Source organism: Salvelinus fontinalis, chromosome 14 (assembly GCF_029448725.1).
Source record: "Salvelinus fontinalis isolate EN_2023a chromosome 14, ASM2944872v1, whole genome shotgun sequence".
Lineage (NCBI taxonomy): Eukaryota > Metazoa > Chordata > Actinopteri > Salmoniformes > Salmonidae > Salvelinus > Salvelinus fontinalis.
In genome coordinates, this window is record NC_074678.1 from 46,288,569 (window position 1) to 46,303,828 (window position 15,260).

General features: G+C 41.9%; 1 protein-coding gene across 1 annotated transcript in view; it reads left to right on the forward strand.

Moving 5' to 3' along the window:
* The first annotated feature begins 606 nt into the window (after nucleotides 1–606).
* Nucleotides 607–15,260, forward strand: part of LOC129811004 (calcium/calmodulin-dependent protein kinase type IV-like) — a 28,863-nt gene continuing 14,209 nt past the window's right edge. The window contains exons 1-5 of the mRNA XM_055862080.1: nucleotides 607–1,564; nucleotides 4,341–4,419; nucleotides 4,496–4,558; nucleotides 4,854–4,936; nucleotides 5,753–5,825. Of these exons, the coding sequence (XP_055718055.1) occupies nucleotides 1,458–1,564; nucleotides 4,341–4,419; nucleotides 4,496–4,558; nucleotides 4,854–4,936; nucleotides 5,753–5,825 (405 nt within the window). The 5' untranslated portion in view covers nucleotides 607–1,457. The remainder of the gene's footprint in view (nucleotides 1,565–4,340; nucleotides 4,420–4,495; nucleotides 4,559–4,853; nucleotides 4,937–5,752; nucleotides 5,826–15,260) is intronic.

Below are 15,260 nucleotides of genomic sequence, written 5' to 3' on the forward strand. Positions count from 1 at the left end.
ATCAAATGTATTCAGCAATCCCCTCGAAAACAGCAAGTAGTTGTCAATGGTTTTAGCGGAGCTGGAGTTACCCTTGTCCCCCAGCAGTCAAATCGAACGCTCTACACCATATTGATAACGACCTATAATAACCACCGAGTTGATGCGGGGAAGTGTCCATATTGCCGAACTCAGCATGCATACCGTACACAGCAGAACATGATTAGCACATGAAACAATCAGACTAGTATTCTATAATTTCACCCCTTTCTAGTAAAGATAATGAATACAAATATTAGACATGGGGTTCCTCCACACATCAGTTAATAAAAAGACATTGCCAGCATTGTTGACATCCAAAACCAGTCGAGTATTTTCAGAATGGTCTGCTCGTTGAAATGTAAGGTTGCATATACTCTATACAATGCCATATGTGGACCAAGGCTTTACATGTGGGATACACTCATAATAACATGGTTTTGATTGACTGTTCTGACTTCCAATTGCAGCGCAGATTGTGGTTGCTGGGAATGCAACTGATTGGAAGAAATCTGTGGAGGGCGTGGAGCTGAGATTACAGATTCCCTCTAGCCCCCCAACACCAGCCTAACCGCCACCACCCACCCACCCACCCAACCCAAACCGAGGATGAAAGAAAGACCAAATATTGTATAGCGTGCAGATCATTGGATAGGCGTTCATAAAGACCAATAGTGCAGCTTGCATCAGCCGCGAGACGAAATCTATATTTGCCAAATTGTGGGACAGCAACTACATAAACATATTGACGGATCATGATTTAATTAGTGCCATAAAGCTTTCTACCTCGGACCATGGAGTATTCTTTGTCACGAACCTCAGACGCTATTGCTGATATCATGGACAATTGAGGTGCTTCGTTGCATGATATAGTAATGTTTTAATGAGTGAGCTGTCGTGGGTGGGATTGTGCTGCAGAAGATCAAACCGTAGGCTACTAGGTTTATGGATTCGGGCACTCACACAGGGAGGCCTGATGGAAGCTGCGACACATTTGGATATGACACAGTAAACTTCGAGTAAAGGATAGTTATGAATGAGCGAATGAAAATGTGTCGATATATTGCAATAATAGAATAATAATGGATATTGTTTGTAGTGTGTAACATAGTATAATGAATGAGCGTGAGATGTAAAGCGAAGCCTGCAGGATTTTGATATCGGAGCTGACTATATATTTCGCTGCTTTACTGGAAACGTAAACATCCGGATTATCTTTGATCTTTGACTTAATATAACGGTGAGAGTAGTTAACCAAAGACTAGTTATCTCTCGTATGCTTTGGCGTGGGGGAACTCAACAACACAGGACTAATGCATCCTCTTCCTTCTACTTAAACGGAGAATTACGTTTTAATCTTAAAAAGAGGGCAAGTAGTGTGAGTTTGGGCTTTGCGCTCCTCAGGAATCCTGTGTGTTGTGTGATTGGCCAACATCAACATGCCAACCTCACGCTCTGGTGCCACCCCGGTGGAATACTGGGTCGATGGCTCGCGCCGAGATGTCTCCATGGATGAATTTTACACCATGGGCCCAGAACTGGGAAGGTAGAGTACTGTAGTCTGTGCCTTTATTGACTCCAATGCATACAGTAAATACCACCAGCATTCATAACTACTGCAGAAAAACATATCAGTGGAATTTCATCCAATGGGATGTAGTATTTCATTACATTATGGCTATAGCTAAAGTGTACATTTTGAATTACCATGTTTACAATTTCATTATTTATCTACTGTGTATATCACATGGATTAGGTTTGATTCTCTGACAGGACAGACAGAACACATATTTTAGACCAGTTCAGTAAAAGGAATCAATTGCATGCATAGTTCAGCACCATGGACAGCTCCTCCTGTTAACAAGTGACAATTTCTCTCCCATCATCTCACCTCATAAATAGCCTACTAACATGATGCCAAGACACAATCAACATGTGTCAATACATGATCTTCACTCTGTCAGGGGGGTAACCAGCCCACTGTGTTTGCTATGGATATGGCCTCTCATTGTAATGGGGGCAACACATGGCTTAGCACTGGACAACAGTGAAACGTGAAGGGATTAGTGCAAGTATGGAGGAAACAGGTGTTACGGACCATTTTCAGAGGCTTTATATGGAATCTCCTACTATGTCTGACCCCTCCCCTCCATCCACATGAGTCTGGCTTAAGTACACTCTTACATCACATCCAGATTGACAATGTCAACATGTCAATATTTGTCACTTGGAGTGGGTGTCAGTGGTCTGTTGACGTTTGGGGGTCTGACTGACAGATGGAGTGGCAATTGGAGCCCTTCTGGGTATTCATGCGTTTGATGAAGACATTCGTCAGCAGGCGTAAACAACGATATCCCACCATGTCCATGGTTCTGACAAAAAAAAAAAACGTCTCACTGTAATTGCTAATTCACACTATAGGGGAAAAAATGATCCATGCCAAGCAGAGCTGTACTGGGCTGGCCTGGTTACACATCCGCAGCAGTTGCTGGGACAGTGTGTGAGAGACTATCTGAAACAGCACAGTGCAGTTAGGGTTGGCCATATAATGTGAATCAGGTGTAATATTTCCGTTGGATATACCGTGGAACAGGTGAATGCGTCAGAATGAACCACCAATGCACCTGTGCCTTTATATTAAACCTTATTTCACGCCACACTTAAATGTATTAACCGTTCTCTTCTCCTCACCTGCAACTGCATGTATAATGGACAGGCACCCATTTTGTCACTTCGGGAGTTGTGTGTGAGACTGAATAGAGAGATCTCACTGTCAGTGGTATAACAAACTGTATACCAAGCTTTCAAAAAGCTGCCCATACGTTCCTTTATAGGACTCAAACACATCACACTAGATCCAAATCAAATGGTATGGTCATTACTTAAAGTAGGCCACTGTTTGCTAGAATTAAGCAGTAACAATTGAACACCAACAGCGCATATTGACTCAGATAGACGTTTACTGAATTAATCATCTGTGATCGACATTTGAGGATCGATCTACAGTCGGTAGATCGATCGGAAACAATAGGCCAGTTCAGCCACTGGTACTTGCTTCATGCACGTAAACATACACAACTTACTCTCAGCTTCCCCCAGCCTCCCCATATAAGGGTGTGCACTGTTGTTAGGGGTCTACTTTTCGAGGAGAGTTGCCAAGGAGACCCTACAGCTATGAGAGTGGTGTCGAGAGGGCTGGGTGATGATTATGCCTGGATTGTATTAGCACTAGCCGGACTGCTGGAGAAACGGAGAATAATTTCCTAAGCAGGGCAAACGCTGAGTGCCCCCATAGGGATACTACTGAGGGGAAGTCCCAGATTAGATAGCTGCTGGCTGCTGCCAGTACTCCCTCCGTATTCCACTGTGTGGTTTTATTCTGATCGCCCTCTTAATAACGACCTAGTTCAGTTTTACACAATCGACATCCGATTCTAATTGACCAAAATACCAGTTTTGCTGACGGTATTGAATAGTAATGATTGTACACATGTACATATTGATAGCTCACTTGAAGATGGTATACCGGTATCGAAGGGATTAGTAAATCCCGAGAAAATACTATTGCTCCAAAGGCCCCTAATTCTTCAACGGCTCAATTGAATTTGAACACGCATTGATAAAAATAAATAAATCTTTCAATGTTGAGATATGCCAAAATACAGATATGAAACAGTGGGACTCTACTGATGAACCTATACCATATAGATAGAGCACCAAAACACATAACCATCTGTATGTGTGAGGTCATATAGACTGTTCAAGTGAACCAAGATACATGTGGTGCTCCAGTTGTCCTAGGCAACCCACCGCGCAGCTGCTGCTGTGTCTTCTGCTACTACTGCGTTCCCTAGTTCGAAATAATGAAGATATACGTTGGGCCAGGGCATTATCTCTAGATTTCCAAGTAGATTGAAAAGCAACAGACAACACGAGACAGCCCAATCACGTATTAACAGATTACCCACGGTTTCAGCTCGTACTTAGTGCTACCCTCTGCCCTCTCATGTAATCGTGTCATGGCTTTGAAATGCTTTCTTTCCCTGCATGTTTTCCTCTACAACGGGTTTTACTTAGCAATGTTAGCAATAAGCGCGTAGATGGATTCTGCATCTAATGGTTCACCGTAGAGTTGATATTGTAATGGTTGAGATGGATGTCAGCTTATGAATGTTACGTTGATGAGCAAACGACATTATACTTACACTCAAATAATGATTCACAAGCAGTTCATGAGTCGAACTTGAGATAAAATGCTGAATCATTGCACTGTGGAGAGAACCGTATGATCGTTGACGTTGACTGATTTATCTTCTTCCTAGGGGGGCCACGTCAGTGGTGTTTCGCACTGAGGAGAAGAAGACACAGAAGCCCTATGCTGCAAAGGTCCTCAAGAAGACTGTGAGTCCATCGGCCATTTTATAGTTATACTGACAGTATCATAATGGGGCTCTCATTCTCATTCTTCCCATTTCAGATCGACAAGAAAATAGTGCGGACTGAAATTGGTGTCCTGCTGCGACTTTCCCACCCGAATATTGTAAGAGTTCACTTTATTTTATCCCAGACACCGCTGAAAAAACACTAAAATGTTATCTTTTCTCAGACCATGACATGAACAATATTGGGGCCTTGTTGTAGGATACTAGCAACTTCAATGTTTTTTGATATGTTTTATTGTTAAAGAAAAATATACGTTTCTAAGAATGTGAACTAAATGAACATTAATGGTGACTTCTTTAGTAACATGAATGTTTTTTATTATTGTCTTTGTCAACATTTTTGGGCGAGTTCTCAATCTCGTCTTCCCCTCTACCTGTGGTTTTGGACCTCAGATCCGCCTGAAGGAGATCTTTGAGACAGAGACAGACATCGCCCTCATCTTGGAGCTGGTGACTGGAGGGGAACTCTTTGACAGGTGCTTACGCCCAAAATATACCCCCCTTACGAAACCGTCTCAACCCTATATCCCTGCTGAAATTGGTTTTACTTCTGCGGGGCTAGAGGTGGAATCAGTGGCCTCAGTCAGTCCCCCCGTTCCATTTGCCTGCTTTGTCATTAGCAGCAATTTATGACACAGGAGTTATTGAGATGTAGAGCATAAATGGAATAGAAAATTACATTTGTAATGGCCCTCACCAACACTGTTGCCAGGAAACCGATTAGAACACTGTGGTTGGAGCAAATACCCCACCCATCTGTAAAACTCATCATGAATAATCAATATGAGTCACTGTTTCTCTATTGTTTAATTGTTTTGGTATAATAGCCTAATTAAAGGGTCTGTTAATCTCGTTATCCTCCTATCACCTTATAGGTTTAGGAATGTTTGACAGTAACAAGTACCTATTATTAGGTCTGTGACGATACCAGTATCGCAATATTTCTTCCATGGCAAAAATGAAAACACAAAGCACACTATTTGGTCCTTTAAAAACCTGCTGTTTGTAAAATACTGTGTGCTGTAGCTTGGAAAATAATTAAATGTGACTCTGGATGACAACATAATGTTTGTTCCCAGCATTTGGGCTGTTTTCCCTGAATAAATTCAACTCGCTTTGTGTTTTGTTTCCTTGCCACAATACTGACGAGTATCGCGGTACTGGTATCGTCCCGGCCCTATTATTTTCCCTCACTACAGAGTTGAGGGACCACTCTCTTCCAAAGTGGGGCATTTGAACTCTGTGTAACGTTTTGACTGTGTTTGACCGTTAGTCTCTTTCTGCCCTTTTAGGATCGTGGAGAGAGGATACTACAGTGAGAGAGATGCTGCCCATGTCATCAAGCAGATTCTGGAGGCAGTGGCGGTAAGATATGTGATTGAATGGCCACTGATGGGCTATTGAGTAGAAATGTGCCTTATTTCACCAAATGCTATGGAATTTGCTAAGAATTCTGAGATGCACAGCACCCCTCTATGCAAAGAAGAGAGAGTAGAGATGCTGTTGCTGCTATATGTTTTGTCTTTCACTATGGTTGCATCATCTTAACACTTATTTTTCTTAAAACTGCCTTGTTGGTTAATAAGGGCTTGTAAGTAAGCATTTCACTGTAAGGCTGTTGTATTCGGCGCATGTGACAAATGACATTTGATTTGATCTACAGTAGCTTCAATAGAAAACAGGTCAACATGGAGCTGAGAGACTTTTCAGTGTTGTCATTTTGATGAAGCTTGTTCAGTTGAGACAGGTCTCTTATCCATACTTTGCATAGGGAAATACACATACTTTTAGGCTTAATATTCAATTTGTTTCAGGTTTGGTCTTATCTGTGGCCTTCTGTGTCCAGTCACTGCACATACTTCTAAAGTCATAATCACATTTTAGCATAAAGTTCAATATGCTTCAGATTTCATATTTCCAGTGAGCTAGTATGTGCAGTCAGTCAATGCGCTCTGTTGCAAGCAGCGCTGAGCCCTGTTTCAGGCAGAATGATATCTCCCAAAAATAGAGGATGATTATTTAGTCGGTTGAAAATGCCACTAAACATTGTTTTGGGGTTTAAGACTTGGCAATGGCACCAATGAATGTTAACCAGAAGATTAGTGTGAGAGACTTTATTTAGAAATACAAATGTATTGTAATCCCAGAATACAAGCAGCTAAGGGCTTGGCTGGACACACACACACACACACACACACACACACACACACACACACACAATGTGGTAGATGTGGGTCAGATGTGGCGTCGGTCTCAGCTAGAGGAATGACGGATGTGTGTGTAAACGTACTTGTGTTTGAGTGACTGTGTGTGTGTGTGTGTGTGTATCCGTGCGTATGTGTGTTTGGTGAGCTGAAAGTGTGAAATAATCCTCTCAGAGAGCCATAGCAATTCTTTTTAACAGCCTCTTAATCTTCTGACCAAGAGAAGCAGCAGGCAGCAGGGATGTGGGCTGCCTGTTATGTAACAGTGCTAGCGAGTGCGTGTCTGTGTGACAATGAACCAAGCCGCTGCTGTGCGGCCCATATGGCCACTGCTTTCGTTTTCTAAATAAGGATGTGACAAGTGGAGAATTTTTATTTATTTAAACAGCAATTTATTTATCGGTTTTCCCCGTTTAGAATTGTATGCATTTTTGTTATCGTTCCATGTGAATTCACAAATGCAAAATATGGTCCTACTTCATCCTATTGCATATGACCACTAGGGGGCAATGACGTTCTTTCTACTCGACAACAGAGCTCACTTTGTAGATACACACAGCGGGGCGTGGCTTAACGTGCCCACGCCCCCCGAGTAGGGTACAGCCGTAGGGTACTCCCGTTACTCCCATGTAATTAGCCTAACATTGGTGTCATCCTAAAATAACTAGTGACGCTTTTTTGTCGTTTCAAGAAATGCTTTCAGCAGCTTCAGGTGTCGTTATTAACACACTTGGCAGTCACAACAACAAATTATTTGCATGATACTTATTCTGCCACTCAATTTGTTACCCGTCCTGCTAACACTGACAGTAAAGCTGCCACATTATACTTATGTCACTGTTTGTTTACACTTAAAGTTTTCACCGGTTAGCTGACGTTAGCTGGCTGGCTAGCGAGAGAAGTTCATCTCGATCTAATTCGCTAGTCTTAGATATGTCGCGTAGCTACTTCCCGTCTTCGCCTGCCCTTTGAATGGTCTAGGTAGTTAGAAAAGTTTAATCTTGTTGGCTTGCCTATACAGTGCCTTCGGAAAGTATTTAGACCCCTTGACTTTTTCCACATTTTGTTATGTTACAGCCTTATTCTAAAATGGATTAAATAAAAAAAATGCCTCATCAATCTATACACAATACCCCTTAATGACAAAGCGAAAATAGGTTTTTATACATTTTTGCAAAAAACTAAAATACCACATTTACATAAGTATTCAGACCCTTTGCTATGAGACACGAAATTGAGCTCAGGTGCATCCTGTTTCAATTGATCATCCTTGAGATGTTTCTACAACTTGATTGGAATCCACCTGTTATAAATTCAATTGATTGGACATGATTTGGAAAGGCAGACACCTGTCTATGTAAGGTCCCACAATTGACAGTGCATTTCAGAGCAAAAACCAAGGCATGAGGTCAAAGGAATTGTCCGTAGAGCTCCAAAACACAGTGGCCTCCATCATTCTTAAATGGAAGAAGTTTGGAACCCCCAAGACTCTTCCTAGAGCTGGCCGCATGGCCAAACTAAGCAATCAGGGGAGAAGGGTCTTGGTCAGGGAGGTGACCAAGAACCCGATGGTCACTCTGACAGAGCTCTAGAGTTCCTCTGTAGAGATGGGAGAACCTTCCAGAAGGACAACCATCTCTAAAGCACTTCACCAGTCAGGCCTTTATGGTAGAGTGAAGCCACTCCTCAGGAAAAGGCACATGAGAGCCCACTTGGAGTTTACCAAAAGCACCTAAAGACTCTCAGACCATGAGAAACAAAATTCTCTTGTCTGATGAAACCAAGATTGAACTCTTTGGCCTGAATGCCAGGCATCACGTCTGGAGAAAACCTGACACCATCCCTACTGTGAAGCACGGTGATGGCAGCATCATGCTGTGGGGATGTTTTTCAGTGGCAGGGACTGGGAGACTAGTCAGGATTGAGGCAAAGATGAACGGAGCAAAGTACAGTGAGATCCTTGATGAAAACTTGTTCCAGAGTGCTCAGGACCTCAGACTGGGGCGAAGGTTCACCTTCCAACAGGACAACGACCCTAAGCACACAGCCAAGATAACGCAGGAGTGTCTTCGGGACAAGTCTCCAAATGTCCAGACTTGAACCCAATCGAACATCTCTGGAGAAACCTGAAAATAACTGTGCAGCAACGCTCCCCATCCAACCTGACAGAGCTTGAGAGGATCTGCAGAGAAGAATGTCAGAAACCCCCCAAATACACGTGTGCCAAGCTTGTAGCAACATACCCAAGAAGACTTGAGGCTGTAATCGCTGTCAAAGGTGATTCAACAAAGTACTGAGTAAAGGGTCTGAATACTTATGTAAATGTGATATTTATATTTTTTTATGGGGTATTTGTGTAGATTGATGAGGGGGAAAAAACAATTTAATACATTTTAGAATAAGGCTGTGGCCTAACAAAATGTGAAAAAGTCAAGGGGTCTGAATACTTTCCAAAGCCACTGTATGTGCTTTCAACTTGCCGTAGACCAGCTGGGGAGATAACCCTACCAAATGGCCCAAAGTAGCTTATGGCGATATCTACACCTACTTGGTGGAATTTCCAGGTTTACACAGACAATACACATAGCTAGTGAGATACAAACAAGTGTTAGCTAGCGACTTGCCGGTGATGAAGTGCTTCGAACACACATAAATGTATCAAGTAACCGGAGCTCACAGCTTTCCGTCATTATCACGGCGTATAGTCTGAAATCATGAGGTTCCTTTAGCCTGGTCCTTAGGCAGTTGATGAAACTTAATTTGGTGGTCTTTTCTCCTACTATTGTTCAAACAAAACGGTATGCAACAGGTGAATAATGATACGTGAGAAAGTTACAGACACAATATCACCAGTAAGAGAGTTACAGATGCACAAATATCATACCCCCCCGACATGCTAACCTCTCATCATTAAAATAACAGGGAAAGTTAGCATTCGGGGGGGTATGCTATTTATGCATCTGTAACCTTCTGACTCATCATTATTCCCAGTCACTATCCGTAATCATGGTAGCATCCACATTAATGTAGACACCAAAAGTCAGTAAACTACTACTGACAATAAAATGCGGTATGTTTGTCATTGTAGTGAAATACTCCTTCCATGGATGTTTTCGTTTTGATATAGAACAAGACAAAAACAGCAATGCTTCTCCAATGGGACCTTAAACATGCTTTAAGGCACCTGTATTTATTGGTTTATACCATAAAGAGCTTTCTAAAAAATTGCTGGGGAAAAAACAAAGTAATTGCAAAAGAGGACCAGAACCTATGATATGAATAATCAAGGACTTGGGACTATAAGGTTTTATCCAGTGGCATCATTAGACCTGGGCTTCAGAGGTTTTTGATCCAGCCCCGAACCTTTCGGAGGTAAAAAGGTCTGATATAGACCTTTTTACCTCCGAACAGTGCAAATATGGATATTCAGAACTTCTTCCCGAAAGAGTGGCAAAAAAAGCTAGCAGGTTGAGCAAGTTGAGGCAGCAATGAATGAGGTGGAAGGCAGAAACGCCAGAAAGTCAAAATGCAGCAGAAGTAGAGTTAGCCACAGGTTTGTAGCTAACTAGCTAGTCTCTCCCAACATAAAGGTTGGCTAATGCTAATAAGCTAGCGTTCAGCACCCGTAAGCTATTGGGTATCAGAGTTATAACAGTATATAGTGAATGAGCAAGCAAAGAATGTCGATACAAGTCATGATATTAAGACAAGTGTTTATTTCCAGCAAGTGTATTTGATGGGTTTCGTGTCTGTCGCTAACGCTAGCTTGTCTAGCTGAGACCGAAGATATGTTTTGGGACTTCTGATAGTGTGGACTGAAGCTGAACTTTACTACAACATTATATTTAACCCTGTTTAAAGTTAGCAATGTTGAGGTGGTAGAACTGACTAAATTAAAGTAATCATACAGGTCGTATAACCTATTCCATTCTACAGGTAAACATGCATAGCTCATGTCTGTTATTTCCATATAGGCTATGTAACTATTTGTAAAAAAACAAAAGAAACTGCCGTTTATTCACTTCGTGGAATTATTTCTTTGAGCTTTTATTTTGATTACTCTTTTTATTCACTTAGCTAATTACCTTTTCTGTTGTTGCATTGTCGAAAGGTGAACCTGCAAGTATGCATTTCATTGCACTGTGCACTCCATGTAAATCGTGTATATGACGAATAAACAAACTTGAACTTAGAAGGGAACGGCAGCCATAAAGAGAGGGGAAAAGATGGCCAGCTTTGTGGTTAGACTGAAGGTGAACAAAAAAGTGAAAAATAAATAGGCCCTTAAATTATCCTCAAATGTTATGTAATCTAAACATCTGAAATTAATCATAGAGGTCTTATAACTTATTCCATTGTACAGGTACATTTGTTGTGCTCATGTCTCTTTAGATTAATATAGTCTATGGGCTATGTAGCTTATCTATCATGTTTGGAGTTGTGTTGCACTGTTATGTAGACACTTGACATTTTTCATTACAGATTAGTTGCCCTGGTCGTGTCAGTATAAGGTAACTGAAAAACCTGAAACCAACTGTAAATTGTAGAAATTCATATACAAATATTGAAAGCATTTAATGAGCAAACTAGGAAGTGTGCAACATGAAAATATTGTCTAATTTACATTGTGTCATTTATTGACGGTCCCTAACTAACCCCAGAGATAGACTATCCAAAGTCAGTCAGGTCGCACACCAGCCGGCTGAAGCTAATTGGTGAAAAGGTTTGGCTAACTCTTCCCACCTGCAAACACACACGAGACACCCACATCAAATCACAACCCCGAAACCAACTCGCGTTTAATTTCAGTCATGGCCGCTAGCCTTTCTTAATAAACCAAATCTGAAACGAGGCCAAATCAAGACGTGTAGTCGCCCTTTAAAACGAACTAATGACATGTTGCACCCCTACCTTGCTAGCTTTCAGATGAGCAAAGGAGGACAGATGAGAACAGCAGTCCAGTGGAACACTTACAGCAGCAGCCAGGGGCAAATGGTAGGGAAAAGGATGATTTAGGTGACCCAGACACAGGCCCAAAAACAAGTTAAGCTACCCCAGTATCCCCTTGACCGTTTTGGATTGAAAAACTAGAGGCACACTAGACACGACACAGAAACAGCAAAAGAAGAGGAAATGATGGAGAGGGAAACCAGACAAGACACAGAGACAGCAATAGAAGAATAGGATATGATGGAGAGAGACACCAGAAGAACAGACCATAACAGAAGAGGATAGACAAAGGAGACAGTAACAAACAATATCCTGAGACAGCAACAGACAAGACACAGGGAAAGTGACAGAAGAGGGCACATGGAGAGAGAACAGAGGTGGGTTGAGCACACAGAAGACAGTCACACTTCATGCTTCTCTATAGGTTTTAATTCAGTTTTGTTTGCACAAAATATAAGAGCTGAAATACAGACAGTGAAAAAGTAAAACATGGCTTACAAATCATTTGCAGGTGAGGTGAAAAAGCCTGTGAAATTACTATTAAAAACAATTGTTTCTTTTCTCTCCTACGTCAAGAGGGGGGGGGGGGGGGGGCACTAAATGTTTTGCCCGTGCGGTGGGGAGTAGAGCCAGCCCTGACTAACCATGGCATTTTCCCCTCACATCTTTCAAAATGAGCCAAAAAATGTCTCAACAAAATTTATCCTTGAGTCTGTATGAAACTAATCACCATAGAGAGGTGAATCCCCCCCCCCCCCCCCCGATCTTTCTGTGCATGCTGTATCTAGCAGCCTGCTCCCACTCTGTTTTTTTGTCATCTCATTAAAAAAACATCTGTCAAAAGGCCCGGTACACAAACTTAATAAACCATCGACACCGCCATGACTCATTCGTACACTTTGGGCCCTCTCCAGCCATACCAGCCCGGCTAGCGCACAGCGGCGCAGATTGTCAAATTTACAACCTTTCTCCCAGGCAGACAGAGAGCCAGAACATCTCAGGGGAGATGGGTTCAAAAGGTTCTGCGTGGAGGCCCATCAATAGCCAGCCTGGCAGTGGAGTGAAGAGTTTTCCATTAGAACTAATAGCAGTCAGGCTGGGCACTTACTGCCCATTCTAGCTACAGTAGCTGATAGCAGACTTGGGGCTTAACCACAGGCTTTTTCGGAGACGTCGCTGGTTAATTCGCCGGAATGAGTCTGGGCGTTCACAGCCGGGAAGGGAAGTGTGCAGTAATGACGAGAGCATGGCGCCGCGTGGGTGTTGTTAGCCGCCCCGGTAGGCCTCAGCGGGGACTCACGGTGGAAACCGGGGTGTGTTTTGACTAGGTCATTATATGTGTCCTCCCAGGGCCTCTGTGTGTGGCTGATGAGGCCCAGTGGCATACGTGACTAGAGAGGTCCTGACCTCATCACAATCATGTTGAGACCAGTGGTGGAAAAATAATAATAAAGATACCTTAATAGAAAATGAAAGTCACTCAGTAAAATACTACTTGAGTAAAAGTATTTGGTTTTAAAAGTACTTGCTCAAATATTGTTAAGTATCAAAAGTAAAAGTATAAACCATTTCAAATTCCTCATATTAAGCAAACCAGACGACACAATTTTTTTGTTTTTTTAATTCACAGATAGCCAGGTGCACACTCCAACAATCAGACATAATTTACAAATGAAGCATGCGTGTTTAGTGAGTCCACCAGATCAGAGGCAATAGGGATGACCAGGGATATTCTCTTGATAGGTGAGTGAATGGAATATTTCCCTGTCCTGCTAAGCATTCAACATTTTACAAGTAATTTTGGATGTCAGGGAAAATGTGTGGAGTAAAAATTACATAATTTTATTTAGGAATGTAGTAACGTAGAAAAGGTTAAAAGTTGTCAAAAATATAAATAGTAAAGTACAGATACCCCAAAAATGACATAATTAGTACTTTAAAGTTGGGGCTGTCCGTCTTCTCTTTACACACAAGTGTGACAGAGGTACGCCTCTGTCATGGGGTTTCAACATAAGGAACTAAATACTAATTCAATCATCAACAAATGAAGAGACCTGTCAGGGTCAACACTGCAGAGAGCTTCATCTAAATAACGGACAACCTTTGTCCTACCTGAAGTGCAAGTCCAAGGAAATGTGTAATCCAATGGAAAATAATTCAAGTCAAATTCATTCATAATAATCAGGGTTGGGGAGTAACGGATTACATGTAAGGGATTACAAAGAAAAACGGTAACTGTAATCCGTTATGTTACCAGCAAAAATATTGTAATCAGATTACAGATACTTTGGAAAAACTAGATGATTACTTCAAATTCAGAAAGGAGGTTTGGTAAATAGGCCTTTTTACGCTACAGTCCAAGCTATGTCTTCCAATGGTACGACTGCTGTCGGCATCCAAAGATTATCCAACTTGAATAAATGCTTGGAGGTAAGGATGACAGCAGTAGTGTAGTCTACAGTGATACAGATATCACTTGTTATTGATATCTACATAACGCATTGATGTGAATCACACTGCTGCTCTCTCATTTAGCTATTTGCGCCTTACGGATTGTGGTGTGGATGGCTGTTCACGAATCTAAATGTGTATTTCAACCCAATAATGGTTGCATTCAAGAAGTTTAAGCTGCCTATCAATCATTGTCTTTGAAACCAGTGGACAGCCAGTGAAAAATGCGCTCTTGCAACTGCTGCTAATAAGTCTAATGTTCCAAGTCCAAGTTCTCTCACGTCACCCCGCTCCTCCGCTCTCTCCACTGGCTTCCAGTTGAAGCTCGCATCCGCTACAAGACCATGGTGCTTGCCTACGGAGCTGTGAGGGGCACCTCCGTACCTTCAGGCTCTGATCAGGCCCTACACCCAAACAAGGGCACTGCGTTCATCCACCTCTGGCCTGCTCGCCTCCCTACCTCTGAGGAAGTACAGTTCCCGCTCAGCCCAGTCAAAACTGTTCGCTGCTCTGGCACCCCAATGGTGAAACAAACTCCCTCACGACGCCAAGTCAGCGGAGTCAATCACCACCTTCCGGAGACACTTGAAACCCCACCTCTTTAAGCAATACCTAGGATAGGATAAAGTAATCCTTCTAACCCCCCCCCCCCCCCTTAAAAGATTTAGATGCACTATTGTAAAGTAGTTGTTCCACTGGATATCATAAGGTGAATGCACCAATTTGTAAGTCGCTCTGGATAAGAGCGTCTGCTAAATGACTTAAAAAATTTAAATGTAATGCCTTTTAAGGGGAAAGTAATGGAAAAGTAATCAAAAATTAACTGAATGTAATCAGATTATGTTACTGAGTTTCGGTTATCCAAAAATGACATTACTGATTACAATTTTGGACAGGTAACTAGTAACAGTAACGGATTACATTTAGAAAGTAACCTACCCAACCCTGTTAAATATCCAACAAAAATACTAAAGGTCCAATGGAAACAAATCAAATCAAATTTTATTTGTCACATGGTTAGCGGATGTTAATGCGAGTGTAGCGAAATGCTTGTGCTTCTAGTTCCGACCATGCATTAATATCTAACAAGTAATCTAACAATTTCACATAACTACCTTATACACACAAGTGTAAAGGAATGAATAAGAATATGCACATAAAAATATATGGATGAGCGATGGCCGAACGGCATAGG